Source organism: Melozone crissalis, unplaced genomic scaffold (assembly GCF_028551555.1).
Source record: "Melozone crissalis strain CALT ecotype California unplaced genomic scaffold, PUWL_Pcris_2 ptg000018l_1, whole genome shotgun sequence".
NCBI lineage: Eukaryota > Metazoa > Chordata > Aves > Passeriformes > Passerellidae > Melozone > Melozone crissalis.
In genome coordinates this window covers 1,908,659-1,932,024 of record NW_026535796.1, presented here as the reverse complement: position 1 = coordinate 1,932,024, position 23,366 = coordinate 1,908,659, and the positions used below count along the sequence as shown (strand labels likewise).

At 40.7% G+C, this 23,366-nt stretch overlaps 1 protein-coding gene across 1 annotated transcript; it reads right to left on the bottom strand.

Annotated features, from left to right (window-relative positions):
- Positions 1 to 4,401: 4,401 nt before the first annotated feature.
- Positions 4,402 to 17,158, bottom strand: CAT (catalase). Its single transcript, XM_054275449.1, has 13 exons — positions 16,895 to 17,158; positions 13,183 to 13,354; positions 12,206 to 12,316; positions 10,747 to 10,877; positions 10,029 to 10,133; positions 9,567 to 9,692; positions 8,970 to 9,161; positions 8,079 to 8,231; positions 7,824 to 7,962; positions 6,688 to 6,818; positions 6,287 to 6,394; positions 5,655 to 5,741; positions 4,402 to 5,235 (listed from the first exon to the last, which is right to left on the bottom strand). Exons 1-13 carry the CDS (start codon positions 16,958 to 16,960, stop codon positions 5,170 to 5,172), a joined length of 1,587 nt encoding a protein of 528 aa, XP_054131424.1. The 5' UTR covers positions 16,961 to 17,158; the 3' UTR covers positions 4,402 to 5,169.
- Positions 17,159 to 23,366: the final 6,208 nt, after the last annotated feature.

Below are 23,366 nucleotides of genomic sequence, written 5' to 3'. Positions count from 1 at the left end.
ATGGGAGCAAAAGAAGCAATTCCCAAAAACTCTGTGGAAGAATTAAGAAATGAAGCAGAAGTCACAGCAATATCATGTACTCACAAACACATTTCCACTACTTTAAAAAGCCTTTTAAAATTACCTTAAGCAGCCTTTGAAAATGATTTATTGGGTAGATGAAAGGCCTGATTTTGACGATCATAATTTGATTTTTGGACCTTTGACATCACTGGGCTCCTAATTCAGTACCCCTGCAAGTCAAAATGCAATTAACAAAGAGAGCTGTGAATGTTTCCATTGTTTGAGGACCCAACAGTGCTCCAGTGAGGACAGGTGTGCAAGAGGACTGAGCAAGACTCAGATGAAGGGCTGTGGATAAATATGAAATAAAGCCTAAGCAATAACTGGATGAATGCCAGAGCAAACAGGAGCAGCTGCCAAGTCTTCCCTGGGTTATCTTTGAGCAATCCTAGCAGTATCACTCTCAAATAAAAGGCTGCCTGCACTCCCTCAAGAAAATATTGGCTAGCTGGATGAGATTTTACCAAGAAGATATCCCAGAGAGGCCCAAAGAAGGAAACACATACAAATTAGTCATATAACCCAAGAGAAAAGCATAAACAAACAAAAACAAAACAAAAGCCCCCCTTCCCTCCCCCCCGCCAAAAAAAATCCCAAAAAACAAAACAAAACCCACTCACTTCTGTAAAAAAAGTTACGGTACATGAAAACAGAGTGAAAAAAAATCAGCATCAGCAGTAGATTATCTTCCTTAAATGTGAACGATGATGAAAACAATACAAAATATTAACTGGCTTACTCTTAAAATACAGCCTTGATTCCTGCAACTCTGAAGGGCAAAATTTCATTCTTTTTTTACACTATTATCTTGGAATCAGACGTTCAGGGAACACAGTTCCTACTTGAAATAATACTGAAAGTTTAAATTCAAAGTGAAGTATTTTTCCAATAAAATCTCTTACGAAAAGTACTGAGTGGCTAAAGCACCCTGGACTCTGCACATACACAATAAAAAAAAAAAAAAAGAAAAAAGATTTCTTCATTCCTGGCTTTCCAGCTTCCCTCCACAAAGCTGAGAGTGTTGTTGAGACCTTGTAGAGAACACAGGAATTATGATTATGCAGAAATTCTGTATTTTCATTTGTTTTGGGGAGTATTGCAACTGTAACTGAGTCTGTAACCAGTACCTGCCATCAAAGTTCTTCCTCAATAAATCTTACAACATGCAAACACAAGGTCAAAGATTGCCAACTGTGGAAAAGAGAATCATACAATAGTTTGAGTAGGAAAGTGTATCTACTACTGTGTCAATCCTGAATCAATAATCACAGGTACAAGCATTTGTTGTATTGGAAAAAATAACCCAAACAAACATCTAAAAAACCCCCAATGTTCCCAATTCTGGTCAAAGTTTAAAAATGGGGAACCTGAGAGAAACAAGCAAAGAATAAATACTGAAATTAACAGACATAGCAAATCTATATAAGGGATTTCTGTGGTTCATCACATGCTATGAAAGAGGAAACTAAGTTTTCCTTCTGACTTGGTTCATTAGAGATTTACAGTATTTGAACTGCTCTGAGTAGCAGGATGTAAAAATATTCAGTATGTTTTTTCATTGAAAAAGTAAAACTATCAGTTTATCAAGCTTCAGTCTGTGATCTGAGAACAAATTTCAGCCCAGCTCTTGAGGGCCTGCAGTGCAAGGATTTTTCCAGCTGCTCTGGGTTGAAGTCTGACTTTGGGCGGAATTCCAGGGTGACAAAATCCAAGCTTTCATCAGACAATTAAACCACACAGGCTCTGCTCTGTAATCCAGGCTGGAAAAGTGTCATCATCAACAGTCACCTATCAAATACTTCACTTGTTATTTTTACACCACTGCCTCGCTGTTCAGCCTTCATTTGCTTTCCCAGATATGTAACAATGCATCACTTTATAACCTTCTGCAAACACAGGGCTGGTTTTGGGAATCTTCTTCATCTTACTGATCCATCCCAGCTGGAATCATCCTGAATGCCACAAACCTGGCAAAACTGCCTTAAAATTCAAAGAGAGCCTCAGTTATTTTCCCAATTCTGTCCAAAATGACTTTAGGCCACTTCTGATGTTTAATCTCCAATGTCAGGGTTGTGGTTATGTTCAAGGCCACCTCTGCATGCCACACAACTCTGACCCCAAACATTAGCTCAGACTGAGGTCAGCAATATTCCCTGGGGAGGGCAAGGGTCAGGCTTTACCCTGCACTGCAGATCTCTGTGCAATTTGTTATCAGCAGGAGATAAGAACACACAACCCATCAGTGGATCGATTCACTTCTGCAGCGCTGGGCTGGAGTCTCACAGCAATCTGAGCTCACAGTGTAGAGACAGTCACAGAGGGCTCACCCAGTCCAACCCCTGCAGGGAACAGGAACAGCTTCCACCATCCCAGGCTGCTCAGAGCACCATCCAACTGGGCCCTGAACAATTCCAGGGATGTGGCACCCAAAACTTCCCTTGGAATCCTGAGCCAGGGCTTCATCATCCTCATAAAACATTTTGTGAGAAAATGGTGACTCACCTGCCTGCAAGAATTCATGGATGAGATATACAAACAAACAGCGTTCTTCTGCAAGATGGGCAACAGCTATGAAATATTTGGCAAAACAAAGTGACAGGTTAACTGGAAGCTGAAATTATGGATACCCAAACACTGCTTAGCAGTCAATTCCTATCAATGAGCTGCACTACAGAAAGGAAATCAGGGCTTTCTCCAACATCTTTGAAGCACTGGACAGTCCGATTCAAACCTACCTCACCCTTTTACTCCCCACATAACATTTAGCAATCCCATGAACTTCCTCATCTCCTGGCACAGTTCACTATAAAAAATGTGATTCTGAAATCTGCTCATGGTTTTTGGATATTCAAGTTCCAATATACTGGGGAAGAAAAAATAACCTAGGAATGAAGGCCTATTAAAAGAAGAGATACTGCTGGAGAAGCTGTAATTTCCCAAACATTAGTTTCAAATTCATTCCCAAATCCACTGCTGGAGATGTGCATCTAAAATAGAACAGGAATAGGAAAATGTTGAGCAATTCTGCTTTACAGATCACTGAAATCATATTGCAACAACCTGGCAAAGGAATGTTTGATTTCAATTGAACAGAATACAAAAACAAAACAAAACTGCTGTTCTGTCATGTCAACAGTCTCTTTACTCTCAAAATAAGAAGGTGTAAATGGCTTTATTGTCTTATTTATCTGAAGAAATAACATTACTGTTCTTCCAGTGTTGCCTAGTGCTCTCCACAGCTTTGGGAAAAGCCAAGTTTTCTGTACACTTGTCACAGCCAGTTTAGCATAGAACACAGGTCATTTAAGTCATTTAAACACAATTGTGGAGTTGAAACGTGAGTTTTTAAAACAAAGGCAGCTGCAAAAAGTACATCCAACCTACAGCTTCTGCACCACCTCCAGAAAAACAGATGAAGGGATGTATGAACTTCCTAGATTAACACAAAGTATTTGAAGACATTTGCACAGAAAACATGTTGCCAAGAGATTTTTCATTCCATTTATTTCAGAAATAAAAGAAAACAATATAAATCACTTAGCAGACACAAAATTAGAAGATCAGGCCTTGTTTACTCTTTTCCAAAACTTGTCAGGATTCTCTCCAGCACAAAGTATTCCCACCCAATCATCATGTCTGATAATCCCACATGCCTGCTCAGGTAAAAAGCCAACAGAATCCTAGAATACAGTAGGTTATCAGTTCATATTATGTTACTGCACCTCTACCCCAGTTGATTTTTCACAAGAGGTTGGTAGATAAATGAACTGCAGAGCAAGTAACATTCTCCAAAATTTAACAGAACAGCACTTAGTATCTACTCTCCTTTACCTGCCACCATTCCTGGCAATTCACACTTAAATCAGGAAGTAATCCTAGTCAAAATACAACTCAGGGGAGACCCAGAAATGCAGTGACTATTGACAAATCACCCCCAAACTGCTATGATTTGATTTTTTTTACATTTGCCTGAGTTAAGAGCAGTAGCTGGCTCTGAAGTGCTTTGCATTTAGCTTGGATAATAATTATCACATAACTGGGGTCCCAAGATTTTTTGCACTATTTAACTAAACTGCAAATGCTGGGTAACATTACACCATGCCTCAAATCAGGTTTTAGACATATCTGCTAGATATTGACATTCATACAAACATGCTGCCTTAATGAAAGGATCACCCTAAAAATTAGCCCTGGCTTGATCAAGAAATAGCAACAGCAGATTATTGCAGTAAAATAAGAATTTCAGCAACCACTGGGAATGGTTTTGAAATTTCTTGAGCTTGAATTTCAATATTAATGCATTAGAAGGTTTATTTATTAACATTTGGCATGTTCTCTATTTAAAGTCTTACAGATTAGAAAGAACAATTTATTCTCCTACCCCTGAAAAGGCTGTAAGGTGTAATCAATTTAGCTGAACAGTGCATGGAATAAGAAAATATCCTTTGCTACCTCCCTTATGTCAGTTATATCCCAACACAGCATTAGTAAGCAAAGATTATCTTAAAATATATATTGGGAATAAGACTGAACTGTATTTAGATGAAACTCTGTAATTAGCTTTGTCTCTCTCATAAGGAATGAGACATACCAACATTTTACTCAAGGTACTGGGTATCCTTTTACTTCTGGAAGGCCAAAAATGAAATTCAAGAGGTGTGTTCATAAATACAGACAGGTAATTATTTTATTAGAAATACTGAACAGCAGCAACTTTTTAAGCAGTTTCTCCATGAGGGCAACCACAGTGCCCTTATAGAAATTCTACTGTGTGATTTAGCCAAGAAAGTCATACAACAAAAAAAAAATGAAGCAGTATTTTGATTAAATTTCTGTTTGCTCCTAGAAATGAAGGCAATTTCTTATCCATGAGTTGTTTAAAAATCCCCTAAGTTATTATCAAGCAGTAAAGCACTAGTGTTGAAAGGCACTAGGATAGGAGCTTGTGTTACCTGATTTTGAGTACAGACAGCACTTGAAAGCTCAGTAAATCACACCTGTAAAATACTCCTGTGCTTGGGCACAAGTCTGCTACATTCATTGAAGTGTTGGACAGGTTCTTGTGCAGCTGGAAGGATGCAAAACTCAGAGCAGATCTCTGCAGATTTACAGGTTGGATCTTTCCTTGACAGACATATGAGTTCCGGACTGTGTGTATGTTCTAATTACATCCTGAAAATAAAGCAAGAGAAAAACTCAGAGCAAGTTCCATTTAAAGTAAAGACTTGCAGGAAAAAACTGAATCAACTGAGTTGTTGTTCTTTGGAGCAAGCACTGAGCCCAAGAAAGGCTTGTGGCAATGTTTCATTACCATCTCAAAGGGTGGGTAACCAACCTGAACACATTTTATATCATGTACAGCTACCTTCCAGAAACCCTACAAACCTCAGCTGAAACAAAGTCTTTGTACACCACCAGTTAATCAACATTTAATTGTTATTAGAGGACTGTCTTATTTCACAATTCTGTAAGCACTGACTTCTGGCCTTTAGCTCAAATGGGGATCAAGACAGATTTCTCATGTCATTGGATTTACAAGAGAAGCCAAAATAACTCACAGCCAGTCAAAATGCAACTACAAAAATCATTACCTTTTTCCCACCCTCAGCATTGAATTTGTCCAGCAAAGCCTGGATACAGGCTCCATAACTAGGATGAACATCATGGAAGTTTTTCACCTGCACAGGAAGACAAAACAGAAAAGGCAGTAAGAATTTTTTTCCTCCATTTCAAGAGGGTTCTTTACCACACTTCCTGGGCTACAAGGAGTAGGTATCATAAGGAAGAAAAGTTGAATTCTGATCAGTTATAAACAAGATATGAACATCTCCAAAGACATTTTCTGTTATGCCACACAGAGCTCACTCCCAATTTAAACAAAATTGCCCTGGGAAGGATAAGGATCCAATCCCTCCTTGGCCCTCATTGCCTTCTCCTTGTTTAGAGCAAAACCTTACTCTGGCAGTCATCTGATTTTTAACAACACTGAGCTAAACATATGTTCAACACCTGTCCCATTCTTCCCCCCAGGAACAAGTTACTTTAACATGTTATATACTGATGCTATATTGTGTAAATAGGCAAATATTTAAGTATGAGAATTCCAGAGTAAGAAAAAATCCAGCCTTTTCAGAGAATTCCTGATCTTCCTTTCCAGAAGTCATTATGAAAATGTTACTAGGCTGATAGAAAACCTGGAATAAACCCCAAAGAAGGCACTTACAGCTCGTTTCTGAATGAAGAGCTGAGCATCCTTCAGATGTTCTGCAATGTTCTTACACAGCCTCTGGCGCTCTTCCTCGTTCAGCACTTTGAGGTAGAATTCTCGCACCTAAAGGAAATAAAGGTTTATTTTGGTAGCCCCAAAAGTGAATAAAAATAGCTTTCACTTCCTAGTCAAGCAACACTTAAAATACTCAAAACATTTAAAAGGCATCCAATCTGTCAGGGTTTTTCTTCGGCAAATATACCAACAACTTCTTCTCCAGACACTAATGGCAAGAAAACAAGTCAGAGCCTCTACCTAACAATGCCCAAAATCTGAATTTCAGATTCTGTGAGAACTCACACTCTACACACTCCTCATTGTGTGCCAAGCAGCACAAAGTCTTCCCACAGCCCCACCTGGGTCACGTTGTCCTCATTGGCACTGTTGAAGCGCTGCACGTCCCCTGAAGCAAACATGCGGCTCTCCTTGAGCTGGGGCTGATCCTCAGGACCAGTGAAGCTGTTTGGATAATAATTTGGGGCACCACCTGGGAAAAAAAATCATCCCCAAACCAAATCAATCGGATGGGAGCACTTTCAAGTAAATCAGAAGACAGAGGATGTTATTTGCTTGGAGGAATCTAAATCAATTACTGAGACAGGATTCATTTTATTAAAAACAGCTGCCAGCATTTTTCTGTCAACACCTTCAAGCCTGCTACAAAGAGAATTTCCACAGCTTTTCTCAGAGAATATTGCCTCAAAAATAAGAAAACCTGGCCACAACAATACTTCTCAATTATAACAGAAAGTCATGGCTGAAGTTTAAGGCAGCATAAAAACACAATCATTTACATATCTGAAGTACTATAATGCTTCCCTGTGTAGGGGGTGTATTTTAAACACCTAGTGAACTAAGAGAACTGCATAAAAATAAACTCATTATCTGTTCTGGGACAAGTGCAGCTGTCCTCAAGTTCCTGTTTTTCAAAATATTTCCCTCTCCTCCCCCAGCAAGTGTCTGAATTCATAGCCCAGAGGAACGCATATTTTGGCATGAGCCACAGCTTAAGTACATCCTTGTTTACTCTTAGGTGGAAAACAGCCATATTGGGCAAACCCTGACAGAACAGAAGCTGCTCAGTAGAAGGGAAGCGACAGCTCTACTCTTGGCATTTTCACTTTTGTCTTTCACAATCTCTCAGAAATCTGAAAGCAAAGCAGTTTAGTGATGTGGACTGAGCCAAGTCAGTCTCTAAAACCTGACTTCAGGTATTCTTCCACAAACTGCTTTCCTGTTAAAGACCTTTCTATTAAGTTTTAAACACATCCTAAGCTTTGTTTGCTTTTTATACTTTCAAACAAACTCCTCATCTCGTATCCAAATATCCCAAGTCTCCTTTACTGGATTAACAGAGAAGATCTACAAGCATTCTACACAAGTACGTAAAGATAATAAACATGGATCGTAAGCCCCCTATGAATTGAAGGGCACACAGTAGCCCATGCCTGAGCATGATTATATTGAAATTATTATATTGAAAGCTAGCTACCTTGGTTGTCAGAAACAGTCATTGGCCCATCCCTCTGGTAGTTGGCCACCCTGGCTCTGAAGGGACAGTTGACAGGGATCTGCAGATAGTTGGGGCCCAGGCGGTGTCTGTGGGTGTCAGGATAAGAGAAGAGGCGCCCCTAAAACATTGAGCACAAACACGAACCACCACTTGTAAAACACTGGGGCATGTCAACTCAAAGCTTTCATAAGCAGCAAAGTAACCAATGCTCCTCAGGTCACACCTCCTGTTTACCTGCAGCATTTTGTCAGGGCTGGGCTCAATTCCAGGAGGCATGTTGCTAGGGTCATAAGCCATCTGTTCCACCTCTGCAAAGTAGTTGACAGGATTCCTGTTCAAGACCAGCTTTCCCACAGGGATGAGAGGGTAGTCACCATGAGGCCAAACCTGTAAGACACAACACACATCCAGTAAAATCAACATTATTACAGTATTATGCAGCTTAACCGCCAGGCAGAATTCACCTGATTTCAGTCTAGATTAATAAAATACATTACTGAGTTTCTTTTCTCTTAACAAACATTGAAGAATGTCTTATTTTAAGAAGCCTCCTGCAATCAACACAGATTATTAATGCAATTTATTTCACCATCCCAGCATAATCTCAGCACTTGAGTACTTGAACAAAATACCCGCAGGCCCTTGAAAAGCTGCCTAGGGAAGCAGGGCGTGGGTGGAACTGGTGGCAAAAATGTTTTCAGTTCCTTCAAAATGCTTAACTGGCTTAACTGACCTTTTCTTTGCCATCTGAGCTGCACTTTTTAAGTTCAAAGGTCTTTAGCCACTTGGGGAGAATGGTGTTAGAGGTAAAAAAAGAGTTTATGCAACGCTAGTTTATGTTGTCATCTTTCAATGAGGCATTCCTAGGAGCAGCTATTGGAAGTGGGACAAAATGAGACCAGCAACGCTCAGGGTGTGACTCTGCTCTGAGATCACACTTCTGAAGTGCCATGGGATCTGCAGGCCTGGAATCAAGCCCTACCCATATTTCCCTGAGGAAAAGTAACATCAGATATAACACAACTACAGCTTCACTCCAGAATTCCTGGCTCATCGTGGCTCTACAATAAAGAATACACTTAAAAACTACCTGAAACTGAATATTCCCAGAATTATCAGACATACCTTAGTCAGATCAAAAGGATTAAATGGGAACTTCTCTGCTTCTTCAAAGGTCATAACCTGAATGTAGAAGGACCATGAGGGAAAGTTCCCCTTGGCAATGGCATTGTAAAGGTCCCGTATGGCATAGTCAGGATCAGTAGAAGCCAATCTTCCTGCTTCCTCCACAGAAAGGTTTTTGATGCCCTGGTCAGTCTAAAAGCAATTCAAGCACCAGTTACAGCATGCAGAAAGTACTACAGAGATTATTCATCAAGAATGGATTTTAACAAGGTTTATAATCCAAGAATGAGACTGTCCAAGTTCTGACTTCCAGTAACTTGAGTTTAGATTCATAGTACATTCAACAGCTGCCTTCCAGATAAAAATCAGTTCATTGATAGTGCTCCATTAACAAGAGACAGATGCCCAAATAAGAGTTTCTTACAGTCTAGTAAATGAATAGAAGAAGAGAGATGCCTCTCCTACTGGTTAAGGGTATGAAACTGATACTCAACAAGGACTCCACAAACCTTTGAACCTGAATTAAACTTGAAAAGTCACAGATCTTTATGGTTTTTATCCAGTATGATGTATAGTTTCAATTAAAAAAATCATTACCTTGGCATGGAATTTGCAGTAAACTGCTCTTCCATCAGCATTAACCAGTTTGAAGGTGTGTGATCCATATCCATTCATGTGGCGATAGCCATCAGGAATGCCACGGTCACTGAACAGGAAAGACACCTGAAGAGAGGGATCAAACGCTATGAACGGGCTCAGCATATCAAGGAGAAATTCTTCACTCCAGACTAAGTTTGTTTATTGTTAATCTGCATCACTGGGAGTTATGTTAATGCTGTCAGGAATTCCTTGAGGAATTTCTACTTTAAGTGTTAATGAAATAAAACTGACTCCCCTGTAAGCATAGGTAAGTATGAATAATTTAAAATCAGATTTAAATAAAATATAAATAACACTATGTAGACTTCTAAATCAAAACATGGAAAAGAGAGAGTTAAGAACCTGCTGTCATAACATGATTATCTTATCATACAAAATAAAGTCACGGGAGAAGCTTACTTGATGCAAAGACTCAGGGCGAAGACTCCAGAAGTCCCACACCATGTCTGGATCCTTCAGATGAGTCTGAGGATTCCTCTTTTGGCTATGGATGAAGGAGGGAAACTAATTCGTCCAGAAGTTGAAAAGGAAAAAGAGAAAAAAAAAAGAAAAACAACACAAAGCTATAAGATCACTGAAAAAAAATCTTCTACTGCTATACCCTTCCTGCCAAACACATTAATTCACAGACCAGTCAGTAAAATTAGGGTAATGTCAAACATTCACAATTAGAATAAACAGAGGTAAAGAATGCTTTCATTTTGTGGTTGATAAGGTGAGAGATAAAACTGTTCAGATTTGTATATCTGTGTTTATGTGACTCATAAATGAATATAGAGATACTATGAAGTATCTGTGCAGAACTCCTGCACTCAAGGAAAACCCCTCTGCTAGCTGCTGTCAAACTTATGCCAACAGACCAAAAAACCCCAGATTTAATAAACAGAATTGGCAAGAAGGTTTTCAAGTGAAAAGTTCAAGTGAAAAGTATGAAACCATGTAAGTTATCAAGCTTTAGTTCTTTATTTACTTTTGTTTAAGAACATCTTTCCAAGTAAAAAACGTTCAGACAATCTGACGAGCAACCAAATTTTTGCTTCTGAGGGAAGTCAAAACAAGATGCGAATCAACTTTTGGGCTTTCTCACAAAGCACCCTCACCTTTTGTGCTTACTCACCAACATTGCATCCCGAATAAAGAAGATGGGAGTGTTGTTTCCCACAAGATCCCAATTCCCATCCTCCGTGTAGAACTTCATGGCAAAGCCTCGGGGGTCACGAACTGTGTCAGCTGAGCCAGATTCTCCAGCTTGAAGAAATACATGAACACACAGAAGTGTTAGGATAGGAAATGCATATAAATATGAGCTGAAAAGAGGCCATAAAATCCTAAAAGGGCAAGGTTTATTGCAGTCTTTTCTACACCAAGGAATTGTAGGAATATTTTCAACAATGCTTCAGGCACTGTGAGTTTTCAAAGTGTAAAGCCGACCAAACATTCAGGCCTCAGTTAAAAAAAGGAAAAAACGAAGTATATCCACTTGAGCCAATTAAGAATGGAATTTGCATTATCACTAAGAGAGACATCATCAGATTTTAAGGCTGAATCATCTAAACCCGCACTCGTTTCTGTGCACCAAATCCCAGTGGGAAAGCTCTCATCTGAAAGGTAGCAATCTAACCAGCGTGCCTAATAAAACACTATGGAAAAGCTGTAATCCTTTTAATTCCTCCTGCTTCACCCAGGATGGGATTTTCAATGGGAATTTAGACCAGAGCACAAGTGCTTAGCACAACACCTGTGCAGAAGTGTTCCAGAAGTGCTCAGAACAGCTAATGCTGAATTGTGTTGAAATCAGTAGGACACTCATTCCCTCGTTAAAAACCTTGTGTATTCCAGAAGAGCAGGGAGGGAACGTGTCCAAACAGGGCAGACAAAGGGAAGGGAAGGATGCAACAACCTGCTCCAGCAGCAGTCCACATTTCAAACTCAACACAGTGTCCTTACCCTGTACAACACTCAGGACACCCTAAATCCTAAGGGATTTAAGACTGGAAACAGCCAGTAGGCCAAAGCCAGCAGACTCCTGAGCCTTGCTGGACTACTTTTTTTCTCTCCAATACTTCCAGAACTGAATCCTCATTAGGACTTCTTTCCTTTTAAATACATCCACATCATGAATTACAATTTTTCTATCAGACAAGCTACTGATCACAATCAGCTTCAACTAATAGCATTTAAGATTTTGCTAGTTTGTGAATTCCAATCTTTAAGAAATCAGAGTTTATTTAAGGAAGACTTTTTGGGTTTTTTTGCCCAGTATTTAGTTTACATCATTTATCCCCAAAACATTCCTGCAGCATAAGAGATCATAGGTATTTAACTTATTAGTGTTGATTGTGATTCAACCAGAAACAAAGCAAGTTTTCTGTCAGAAAAAAACAGCGGGGGCTGCCCTCCCTCTCACATTTCAGACAGAAAAGTGTCTCCAGAGAGCTCTGACAAAGAGGGGCAAAAGCTGCTTGAATTTCAGAGAAGATGAAACCAGCACTGCAGACACCCTTCAGTGCCCCACAATGCAAACAGTGCTCTCAGGACACACATGCAGAAGACACAAAGGGAATTTAGAGCCTTACCAACAGTGGAGAAGCGGATGGCAAGCGGAGTCCTTTTCCCAATGTGCTCAAACACTTTTGCCTTACAGTACTGGGTGATATCATGAGTGACTTCAAAATAGCCAAAGGCTCCTGAAGAACAGCAAGTTCAAAATATCAGATCCAGGTACCTTCCTCCCACTCCTAGCTTGTCTGATAACATACAACTTGAAGTCCAAAGGAAGTACACCAGTTTAAACAATGCTCTAAACACTCCATTTTCTTTCACAAAATGAAACTGATTTAACACAAGCTATTTGTGTTAAATACATTCTCTCCTCCTTAACTGACTGTTACCAGCTTCCAGCACAGAAGATGCTCTTCTGCCAAGATCTGTGGGTTCATCTGGGAGCAAGGCAGGTATTTCTTTAATCCTTCTATGAGTTGCAGAATTTTTGGTGCATCTGTAAGCTGGGTGAAGCAACACAACCCTTTCCACCCCCACAGAGGAACTTTTCCCATGTACAATCACATTTTAAATATAGCCCCATATTTGCTCCTTCTAGGGCAATGCATGACAAAACTCAAGGTACTAATTCTACCTTACTAAGATCAAGAATAATTTTTTAAAGGCTTAAGGTTTTTTAATTTAATATTAGATTATCAGCTTGCTTTGGCAGACATACATTAGAAGACAAAGCCAAATTCTCTATTAAGTAACATGTAAACAACATTGAAATAGAGATGGGGAGGAACAGACAGAAGAAGCAGAGACTACAACAGACACAGTAAAAATTGAGGGGCTATAGCCATATTTTCTCTCATTTTTGTAAACAATTTTCCAGTGCTCCAAGTTTTGAGTTCTTTTAAACCAGGCCTTACCACTGTTGTTTATACAGATTTATTATAGCTAGTAACACTAAATCATAAATAACAATGTAATTTAGGCATCACAATCTACACATTTACTCAAAAGCTCTTTAATTCTACACAGAGAAAATATGTGATTTTAAACATACCTGCCCCTTTTGCATGCACAACTCTCTCAGGAATCCTCTCTCTGTCAAAGTGAGCCATCTCATCAGTGAAAACAACATCTTGGACAAGAAGAGGTCCACGTGGCCCCAGTGTCAGGATATTCAGCTTATCCCCAATGGGGTTCCCAGAGCCTGTGGTCAGGACATCTGGTTTCTGGAAGCAAGAGAAAGTCACTTTTAACACCAGAAATTAAAAATCCTCTGGATCTGAGCCACACAATGTGCATGACTCAATCATTACATGTCACAGAACATATCAACAAGAGGTGGCAAAATGACTTCAGATTCTGAGGGAAGTTACAGAACACACAGATGTTTACCTAAATTACAAAGCAAAGTTTTAGGACACTTTAAGAAGGAGAGTTGAAGTCATGTAAAATCCAGGAATGTTTTCTGTGGCTCAGAAGTGTTTCTTCTCAAGGCCACTGAACGCATTTCAAGAAAAATATGGGATGGAAAAAATGTCAGAACAGGGGTAGAGACATAAGGAAAGAGCTACAGTCAGACCAAAATGGGGTTTCCTTAATTAGAATTGGTCTGGAAGAGTTATGGAAAACAACAGAAGTAGGAATACCTGAGGAATCACCATTTTAGACTCCTGCACCATGGAAAGACGAAGATTAACACAAACCCTAAGAAGCTCTACTGGCAGGAAATGTCCTACAACTTCAAGAAACACCTGCACTAGAACTGAGTTTATGAGAATATTATGAGAATATGAGAATAGAATTTTCTTATAAAAAGATTCTAGTAGAAAAGACTTCATCTGCATCACATGTGGGGTTATATGCTCCTCTAAGGCAATATTCCTGTTTTACTGGGTGCTGTGGAAAATGTAGCGAGAAAGGCACATCAGCTCCAGAGACCTGTTGGTCACAGTTTTCAGTTCTTTCTGGAGTACATTTATTGTTAGGAGCCTTGTAAAGGACTTAGAGGAACACAAAAAAAAATAAGGACCAAGGAAAAAATAAAGAAAATAAACACAAAATTTTCAACAGGGTGAGCTCAAACAGAGTTACAGATTCCAGCTAACAATAAATCCACCACAGCTTGCACTAAACTGACATAATTCTATATGGGCTCTCCATCCACACTCTCCAGAAGCATCCACACACCTGAACCACATCAGCACAAACTCCCTCAGCCCTTCCTGACAAGTTCTCCTCCTTTAAAGTTCTATAAATGAAAAGGGATGGTGGAGAGAAGGAAGAAGCAATTCTTGATGAGAAAAGCATTCATTATTCTAACAGTGACTGCATGGGGTTCCAATTCTTACCCTAAGTTCTGCTTTAAGGGGGTTAATTACTGCAAACAGACAAAATTCCCATCTGATAGAAGACTTTATTCCCCCCAAAAGGCAACCCACAAAGGCAAGGAAAGAATAATTATTCACATCCACACCCAGAGCTCTGGACGAGGCAGAGAACACAGGGAGTTCCAGACACCTTAGTTTCACGCAGGTCCACAAATAACCACATAAAAGACATTTGAGAGGATAAGTGCATTTCCACTGTGTTCCTACTAACATGCAGCACGTGCTACTGCAGCTGGCTTAAACTCCCAACATATCCACCTTCTTTATTGCTTCACCACTTCATTAGCATAAAGCTTTAAGCATAAATCCAATTCCTCTGGGATGCCTGGAATCCTCACCTACACTGAAATCTGCACAAACATTATAAAAGACAATAAGCAACTGGTTACAAACATAAACATGATGTTCAGAAAGTTACAGGGAAGTTAAATAAAGCCAAATTTGTATTTCAAGTCAAACAAACATCTGCTTAAATCAAAAGGTTGTCTATAGCTTCTTATGGGAAATATGCAAGAGTAGAAATTGTTCTCAGTATATTTTCCACTGTTTATTTATTATAGACTATTCTAAAATGCCAATATTTAAGGCCACCAGAAGTAGTTGCTAAAACCACAACTTATTGACATTAAGGCTGTAAAAAAAATTAACAGCTTTGTGGCTGTACAGTCTCCTTTGTGTAGGCAGACTTTCTAGTGTTCACATTAGAAGTAAGGAATATTCATTTACTTAGTTTCAGGATAACGTTATGTGGGGCACACAAAGCAAGTTCCAGAGAGGAACAAAAACCAAACCCATAGTTTAAAGAAGAACTCTCACACTACTTTTGGACCCGAGTTTGTTTGATGCCTGTGTTTTCCTCTGGCTGGGAGCTGCACACAGCCCAAACCTTGATAGGTAAGAGCTTTCAGATCTGTATTTCATTACAGCACTAACCTGCCATGACAAAAAGAAGGGAAGGAAAGCCAGGAGAATTTTAGTTGCTGCTATGGCAAACAGCACACATCAAAGTACATACTTCCAGGCATTACTGATACTTTGCACCTCATACAACTCACTTTAAAATTCTAATAAGTCCTCCCTACTTTCTATCTTAAAGTCTCATGACTCCTTATGCAACACAGACTTTGGGTTGCCTCCCAATCTCCAAATTAACCTTGGCCTCTTTTCAAACGCGGCTCTGCTACAGAAAAGCCGACATCCCTACAAAAATAATTACTCATGGATAAAAAAGGAACTACTATGACACATGCTAGGATATGATGGAGTCACAAGTCATCAGGTAGTTTTCGCACTGTACCATTGGGAACCGAGAGGAAAAAATAAAATTAAGACGACTTAACAGCTCCAATGGGAACTGAAACGTCCGCTTGCGTCTTGCAAGATTGCCACTTAAAACCAGCACAAAATGTATTTAGTAGCAAATACACGTTTCGTCAGAAACGACATGTGGAAACTGTCACAGCGATTTGACGAAGAAGGGAAGTGAACTCTTGCAACATTTACACCTTAACCTAAATATTTGGAGTCTATTCTACAGCTTCAGATGACTGAGCGCCATGCTGTTGATTACATGCCCTTACGATTTCAGTCAGCCACCTGTCCCAGTCCACTTCATACTACTAGAGAATGGTTTGGGTTGGAAGGGATCTTCAAGGTCATTGAATTCCACCCCCTGCCACGGGCAGGGACACAGGGACACCTCCCACTATCCCAGGTTGCTCCAAGCTCCGTCCAACCTGGCCTTGATCACTTCCAGGGATGGGGCAGCCACAGTTTCTCTGGGAAACCTGTGCCAGGGTCTCACCACTCTCACAAGGAAGAATTTCTTCCTAAAAAATTCACTTCGGTCTGGTCACGCAGAATACGCTGAGCTGGAAGGGAGCCACAAGGATCACCGAGTCCAACTCCTGGCCCCGCACACACTGCTCAACGTGCTTTATCTCTTCTGTTATTCCCTAGTCACATTTCCACCGGGCTCTACCGCCGTGACAGCAAACCGAAACGCAAACTTCTGATTTAAGACAGAAAAACATCGCCCCCAGGCCTGCCCGCGGGCCCGCGGCTGGGGCGCAGCGCAGCCCCGGCGCTGCCGGGAAGGATCGGCCGGGGCCACGCAGCGCTGCCCGCCCGTATCGCTCGGGGCCAGCTGGCAGCCTCCAGCCCTCCGTGCCTCGCTGCTCCCGGGCACAACTCCAACCATGGGGGCGAGGCCGGGACGGGCCGAGGGCGCCTCGCCCTCCGCCGCTGCCCCGGGGACGCCCGGGCGCTCGGAGCGCCGCATCCCGCTCAACTCCGCGGGGCTCTGCGCCCTCCGGCGCCGCGGCTCCCGGGGGATGCGAGGCGCAGGGGTACCGGGGAGCGGCGGTGCCCGGCGGGTACCTGCGAGCCCCGCTGGTTCTTCCACTGCTTCAGCTGGTTCGCGGCGTCGTCCCGCCCGTCGGCCATTTTGCGGTCTCCGGCGACCCCCGAGGCAGCAAGGGCAGCGAGGAGAGGAGCGGCGGGGCTGTGTTCGCTCCCGGCGAGGAGGCAGCAGCGGCGGGGAGCTCAGGCCGTGGCCCGGTCACGCTGTCACCCCGCGGGGACCCTGCGCCACCGCCGCGTCCCGCCCGCAGCAGCCGCGGGTAGCGGCAGGCACCGCCAATACAGCTCCGCTCCCGCCTGCGCCCGCCCCCGCTACCTCCTCGGCCAATAGCACCGCGGCCAGCCGCCACCGCGAGGTCTGATTGGTCTAAAGACACGTCAATCATGGGCGGGGAGGTCCCGCCCCCTCCTCGCGCTGTGAGGGAGAGGCCAGCGGCGCTGTCGGGTTCCTTTGAAATTGAAAGGAAATTTACCAATAGCCCAGCGAAATTGACCAAAATCCCTGCGAAAGGGATTTTTCGCCTGTAATCGCATTGTTGAGATGCCGGAGATTTCTAAAACTGCTGGTGGTGGAGGCGTTGTGCAGTGACAGGAAAAAGTTACAGGTTCGCCACCGTGAAAGCTGCACTTACGGAGTTTCTGAGGGAGGGTTTGTTTCAGCAGTGAAAAAAATGCTGAAACTTTTGTTTGCTGAAATTTGCTGAAACAAATTTGTTTGTAAATTGCAAAATCAAAGTGACCGATATATAACTATATAAATTATGTAACTATATAAATTACATCAGTGTCTAACTACATACGGGCTCATTCTTGTATTGGTGCCTGAAATGGAGTAGAGGTGGCTCACTTCAGTCATATGCACCCAACAAAAGAGCATTTCTTTGGTGACTGGTATTTTTAACCTTTAAAACCCACCCAGTTCTGAATGATGTGGTTATACTTACAAATTGTGAGTAAATATGACATAAGTAGTTTTGATAATACTGCAGAATATCCCTGGCTTGGGCCTATGCACCTACTAAGGATGACAAGAGTGACAAAAAGCTGGTAATTTTTCCTATTTTTGAGGTAAAACCTTTCAACAACACAAATAATCCATCTTAAACTCCTTATCTGCAAGATTATATCTACATTCTTTGTCTTAATAGATACAAAGAACAGTCAAACTTGTTAATTCAAATAGACAATTGCTTTATCTGGTACGTGTTATTATGGATTAGAGGGTTAAAGCTCCCAGACTCAGGTCTGCACTATACAGGGGATGTAATTACTTCTATTCCTTTTCTGCAGAATTAAGAACAGCAAGCTCCATTTTTTTCTGCTTCACCATTTATTGGGACTTCTTTTTCATGTCTTGAAGCCTCATAATCTTTTCTGCTTCAGCATGATAACCAACATCATAAAGAAGGGCAAGGAAGATTGCTTATGTTTCTCATATTTTTATATAAAATATCCATCAGTAGACTACACTTACCACACCTAGATTTAACAATAGGATTGCCCACATGATTTTTTTTTAAATCAATAATTGCTATTTCAGTTTGCTTAACCAGCAAATTGGGGGAAATGTGAACATTTTCATCAACAGTCAATATTTGCTTTTCCTTTACAGTTTAACACTTTAAATTTTAAGCAGGCCAACATGTTTAGGTAAACTTGCTGGTCACAAATCAGTTTCAAAGTAAGAGTAACTTGCAAAAACTTCTTTCCTTTCCTATGAACCTTTCTTATTATATGCTAGAGGAAAGGATATATGTGCATATACATATATTTACATGTGTGTGCCTGCATAAAAAACAAACAAGAGATTAAATATTGGCTGAGGAAATATGCAAACCCCAAACCAAAGCCCAGGAGATAGAAGGTGGCAACACCAGTGGCACCTATTGCAAACAGTGTTTGCACTTCAGTTTAACTAAAACCAAGTGACTGCATTTCATAAGAAAGGTCAAAGGCAAAGTTCAGAGTGACACAAATACTTTTGCCTCTCACCTTGCTCTAATTTTGTCTTAGAAAATGTCTTTTCAGGAAAAAAAAAAAAAAGCAGTGAATGCTGGTTTGGATTCCACAGGTATCTGGCTGTGGGTATCTTTGTATTTTTCCTTTCCCCCCTTTCCTATCTTGATGTTATTTGTTTCCTGCAGCACTTTATTTGCCTCCTGTTATATATCTGCATTAAGTAAACAAACTTCAAACAATTCCAAATTAATCATCTTTATTTACCTGGGGAGACTGGTTCTCTGCTGCCACATGATTTTTTGAGGCATGATCCAAACCACACTTTGCCCTTAATTAAGATTTGGGGAGATTAAAAGGCAGAGTGCTTAGCATTTGTGTATTGTTGTATTTAAAGTGAGTTTAAACACAAACTGCAAGGTCAGTGTCACTCACGATTGTGCTGTAAATAGAGTTTGCACATAGCTCAGTGATTTACACCCAAGGAAAGGATCTAGAATTAGTTGAGTAGCAGGTCAGCAGCACCTCTTGCTTTGCTAAATAAGTTCCACAAGCACCCCAAACTTTCATCCTGCATCTAGCAGCCCTCTCTGGCTGCCTTGGTCCCTGCTTGCTCCGTGATTAAATCAGAGTTGCAAATGTTCCCAAGCTCCCTACAACAACATCTGTGCACTCTGAGTGCCTCTGCTGCAGAGCCAGAGCCTTTAAACCCAGCACAGAGCATGGGGGACAAGATGACTTTTACAATAAGAGATCAGGAAAGAGAAGCACAAGAGAGAGTGTGCTGACTTCATAATTAAACTGATTATTGATGAGAACACTTACCACAGGATTGGGAGGCTTATTGACCCTTCTGCTAAAGATGTTCAAACTTGTATCTTCCAGAGGATCCAAATTATGCATCTGGAGGTGAGGCTTGGATATGTTTTCTACTCTGAGCCTCAAGGAATAAGGTCAGAAAAACATCAAAGCTCTGGTTCAATCTCACACAATAAAAGTATAATTGATATGACTGAGTGTATTTTCAGTCACAAAACAAATTCAGCTACTGCATGTGGACCAGTTATGAAATAATATAATGAATCTATTCTCAAGACCTGAAATTTTATTTGGCCTTTATCAATATCTAATATTTATAGATTTGCAGTACCTCAGAAACTTTTTCCACTCATCCTTCTGCTGTCATGCCTGGTGTAAACATCAGGGCACAGAAAAAGCATGGAAAGAGCAACACAGAACAATAACATGGCAGAGGATTGAGAGGTAGGTATGGCAGCCACAGATCGAAGTATGTTGCTATTCTATTATAGACAAAAGCAGAGATTTATTAATAGAAACAACAGATTAATGTCAGTTTTAATGCAATAAAGAAAACACTCTGTCTGTGCTGATCCCCAACACACACTCAGGGCAATTTTGTACCTCCAGCTGGCAATTACACAGCCGTGAAGTTCACACTGTGAAAGGTCAGCCAGCCCCTGGGTGACACGTGCGGAGGTGTCTGACACGGTCTGTGGTGAGCACAAGAGATGGAACAGGAGATGGGTAATGATAAACTGGGGATCTCTCCATCTGTAAGATAGGTCTGAACACATTTTGCAGCTTTGATGATAAGTTTGTCACTCAGTAACTTGCATTGTGCATGGCCTGTTTAATTTTGTGTTTTCAGTCATCTAATGGAAAACATGGAAAGCATGGAAATACATCTTCAGAAGAGGTGGGCTTTAAGGGGTCATTGAGGGGACAACAAGGTAAGCAGGCAGGAAGTCTGACTTTTATGGGAAATAGCACATTGGAGTGTCATTGGACAGAGTGAGATACTGAGATGCACAGAAAATGTGAAAAATCACCTAGAAGAAAATCAGGGAAAGGATGATAGGAAAGTTTGCTTTGTGTTTTGTCATTTTTAACCTTCCTCTGCTGCAGTTATTAGGGCAAAGTCTCAATTTAAATTACTAGGAAAAAATTAGCCTCAAATATAGAAAAGTGTGTTAGAATATTAATAATTTATATGTTTCAAGCATGTTTTTATTTGCTTCTCTCATTCTCCGTAGACGAGAATGACTTAAGTGACTTTGGAGCAGTTGTCTTCAACCTTTGAGGTTTGTATGGGGTTAGTAAATGCCAGTGGTCCTAGACCTAGTCCTTTTTTACCAAAAATAGAATTTAATTTATATTAATTTCTGTATAATGTATTGCTTTTCATAAACTACTCGTGATCATCGTTATGAAGAATTTGTGTTTCATATTTAGTGCTGCAAAGACAGCTGCAATCTACTTCTTGAGATCAGCGAAGGAACAAAAACAGGATAAGAAATGCAGCACTTCTCAGGTTGTGGGGTTTTCAAACATCTTTAGCATCCTGGCTACCTCAGTTCTGTGTTTTTACTCCTCAAAACTGCACCATTAAAATGATTTCACATCATAGACACACACTTTTCTTTTTGTTAATGCAGATTTGATTTCCTTTCAAGTTAGAGTGCCCACATGAATGCTTTTCTCCATTTGTTCTCTGTGTTATTAGCAGCATTGTCTGAAGCATCTACCCAGTGGCAGTTCATAAAACCTCCATTTTGGAACCTGATTTTGCCCATTGGAGCTTCATTCTGCATAAGAAAAGATTTAAAGCTAAACACTGCCATATTTTGTTCTGTTGTTACAATCAGAAGCTCTTAACCTTTTAAATGGGTCAACCCTTGGTATGACTTAGTCACATGTTCTTTAAATTAGTCAAGTGCTTAATTAGCATGCTGGATGTTTGCATGTATAAATATAGATGTTTGATCCAAGAGATACTTTGATACTCTAGGTGTCATTTCATGTGTTCCAATTCCACAGAAAGAAGGGAATCCTAAATGAACAGAGCTTGAAGCTGCAGAAAATGAAAGGCAATTAAAAATGTTGTCTGCCCAGCAGGACTGGAAAATCAGGCTATTATTTCATGGCCAGGAAAAATCAGATACATGCCTTTGAAAAGTTTGGAGTGATGTGTGTAGCTAAATGCATCAGTAGGGCTCTAGGCTGACACATAGAGATTATTGATATAATTCATTAACACCAGTGATGATGGATTTCAGCATGGCTCATACCTCAAATTTCAGATAGTTTGGTACTAAACAAAGTTAAAATTTGTTTTTTACAGTGATGATTTCTGAATTTCCTTGGGAATATGGGATCATGGTGCTGACTGGAAAATAAAATATCATCACAGGGAGCTTATGGAGAAAAACCAACAACAACAGAGAGAGCAGCCAGTGGAATGGCAACAAACCAGATGAATTTGTGGAAACCACAGCAAACATGCATGCTGGAGAACAAGGAAAGGCAAACAATTGGATTTGTGAGGTACTGGGAGAGGAAATGTCATTGTCTTTGAAAGGAATAGGAGGTAGAAATTCTCCAGATTTGATCTATTCATGAAGGCAAAGCTGAGAGGTTGGAGTCAGGCAGCCAGTGGTGTTTAGGTGTCCTAAGGAATGCTGGATGGATCCCTTTCTGTTTCAGTGAGTTGGGAAAGATGGGGCACCCTGCAAGCAGAGGAACATCAAAAGCTCTTACCTGGTGACAAGGTGACAATGGTGGCAGGCACACGTGGCATTTGTGTGCCAGGGCATCAGCAAGCAGTCCACATGGGTAGTAATCCACTCTGCTGACTGGTTGGGTCAGCTTCCCATGGAATTGCTGCAAATTCCAGTGTGGAGACAGCCTGCAAGATCCCATTGAAACAGCATTTTCTAGGTGTTTATAATCCAAATATATTTAAAATGTTTTCTCTTTTGCTTTTTTGGCCCTGAAAATACACACACACTTGAATATATTTAGATTGATTAATTTTCAGTGTCTCTAGCTGATTAATAGACGCTAAACATAACTGATTTTTAAAAGATAATTTCAATGAATTGTGAAATAAAGGCAGTTTGAAAAATCTGCTTTATTCTAGAAGATGGATGTAGCTGTCTCTTGAGGTGCCCTGTTTAAGAGCAATAACAACCATTTAGGTTTGTCCCTTGAGATGGTAGCAAATACAGCACAGGGAATAATTAATCCTAGGACACCAGCACACTAATTTGTTTTGCTGGAATCAATAGGAGTTTCAGTACCTTTGAAAATCAGTTTTTATTTTGATGTGAATATTTTAGCCTTTTTTTTTTCTCTTGAAGTAGCTGCCATTCTCAGTCTGTTTTCCATCATAATAGGAGACATCGAAGGATTGAAGAGTGGTAAAAAGTAAACCACCTGCTTAAACATCTTCATTGTGAAAACGTGAAAGGCTACAAAGAAATTCTGGAGTTAGTGGGATATTAGATAAATATAAAATAACTCTTGCAGCCCAGTGCCTGCCATCTGGCCAGCAGTTTGCTGGTGCCCTTTGCCCCAGCTATCAGCAATTGAGTTGTTGCTCCAGTCATTTCCTAAAAGCAATTAGTTCTAGATCATTATGGGTTGCAGAGATGGCCATTGATTTGTTTAACACTTACAAACTGCCAGGGACCTGCTCCTGAATTAAAGTCCTGGACAAGCCCCTGGCTGTTTG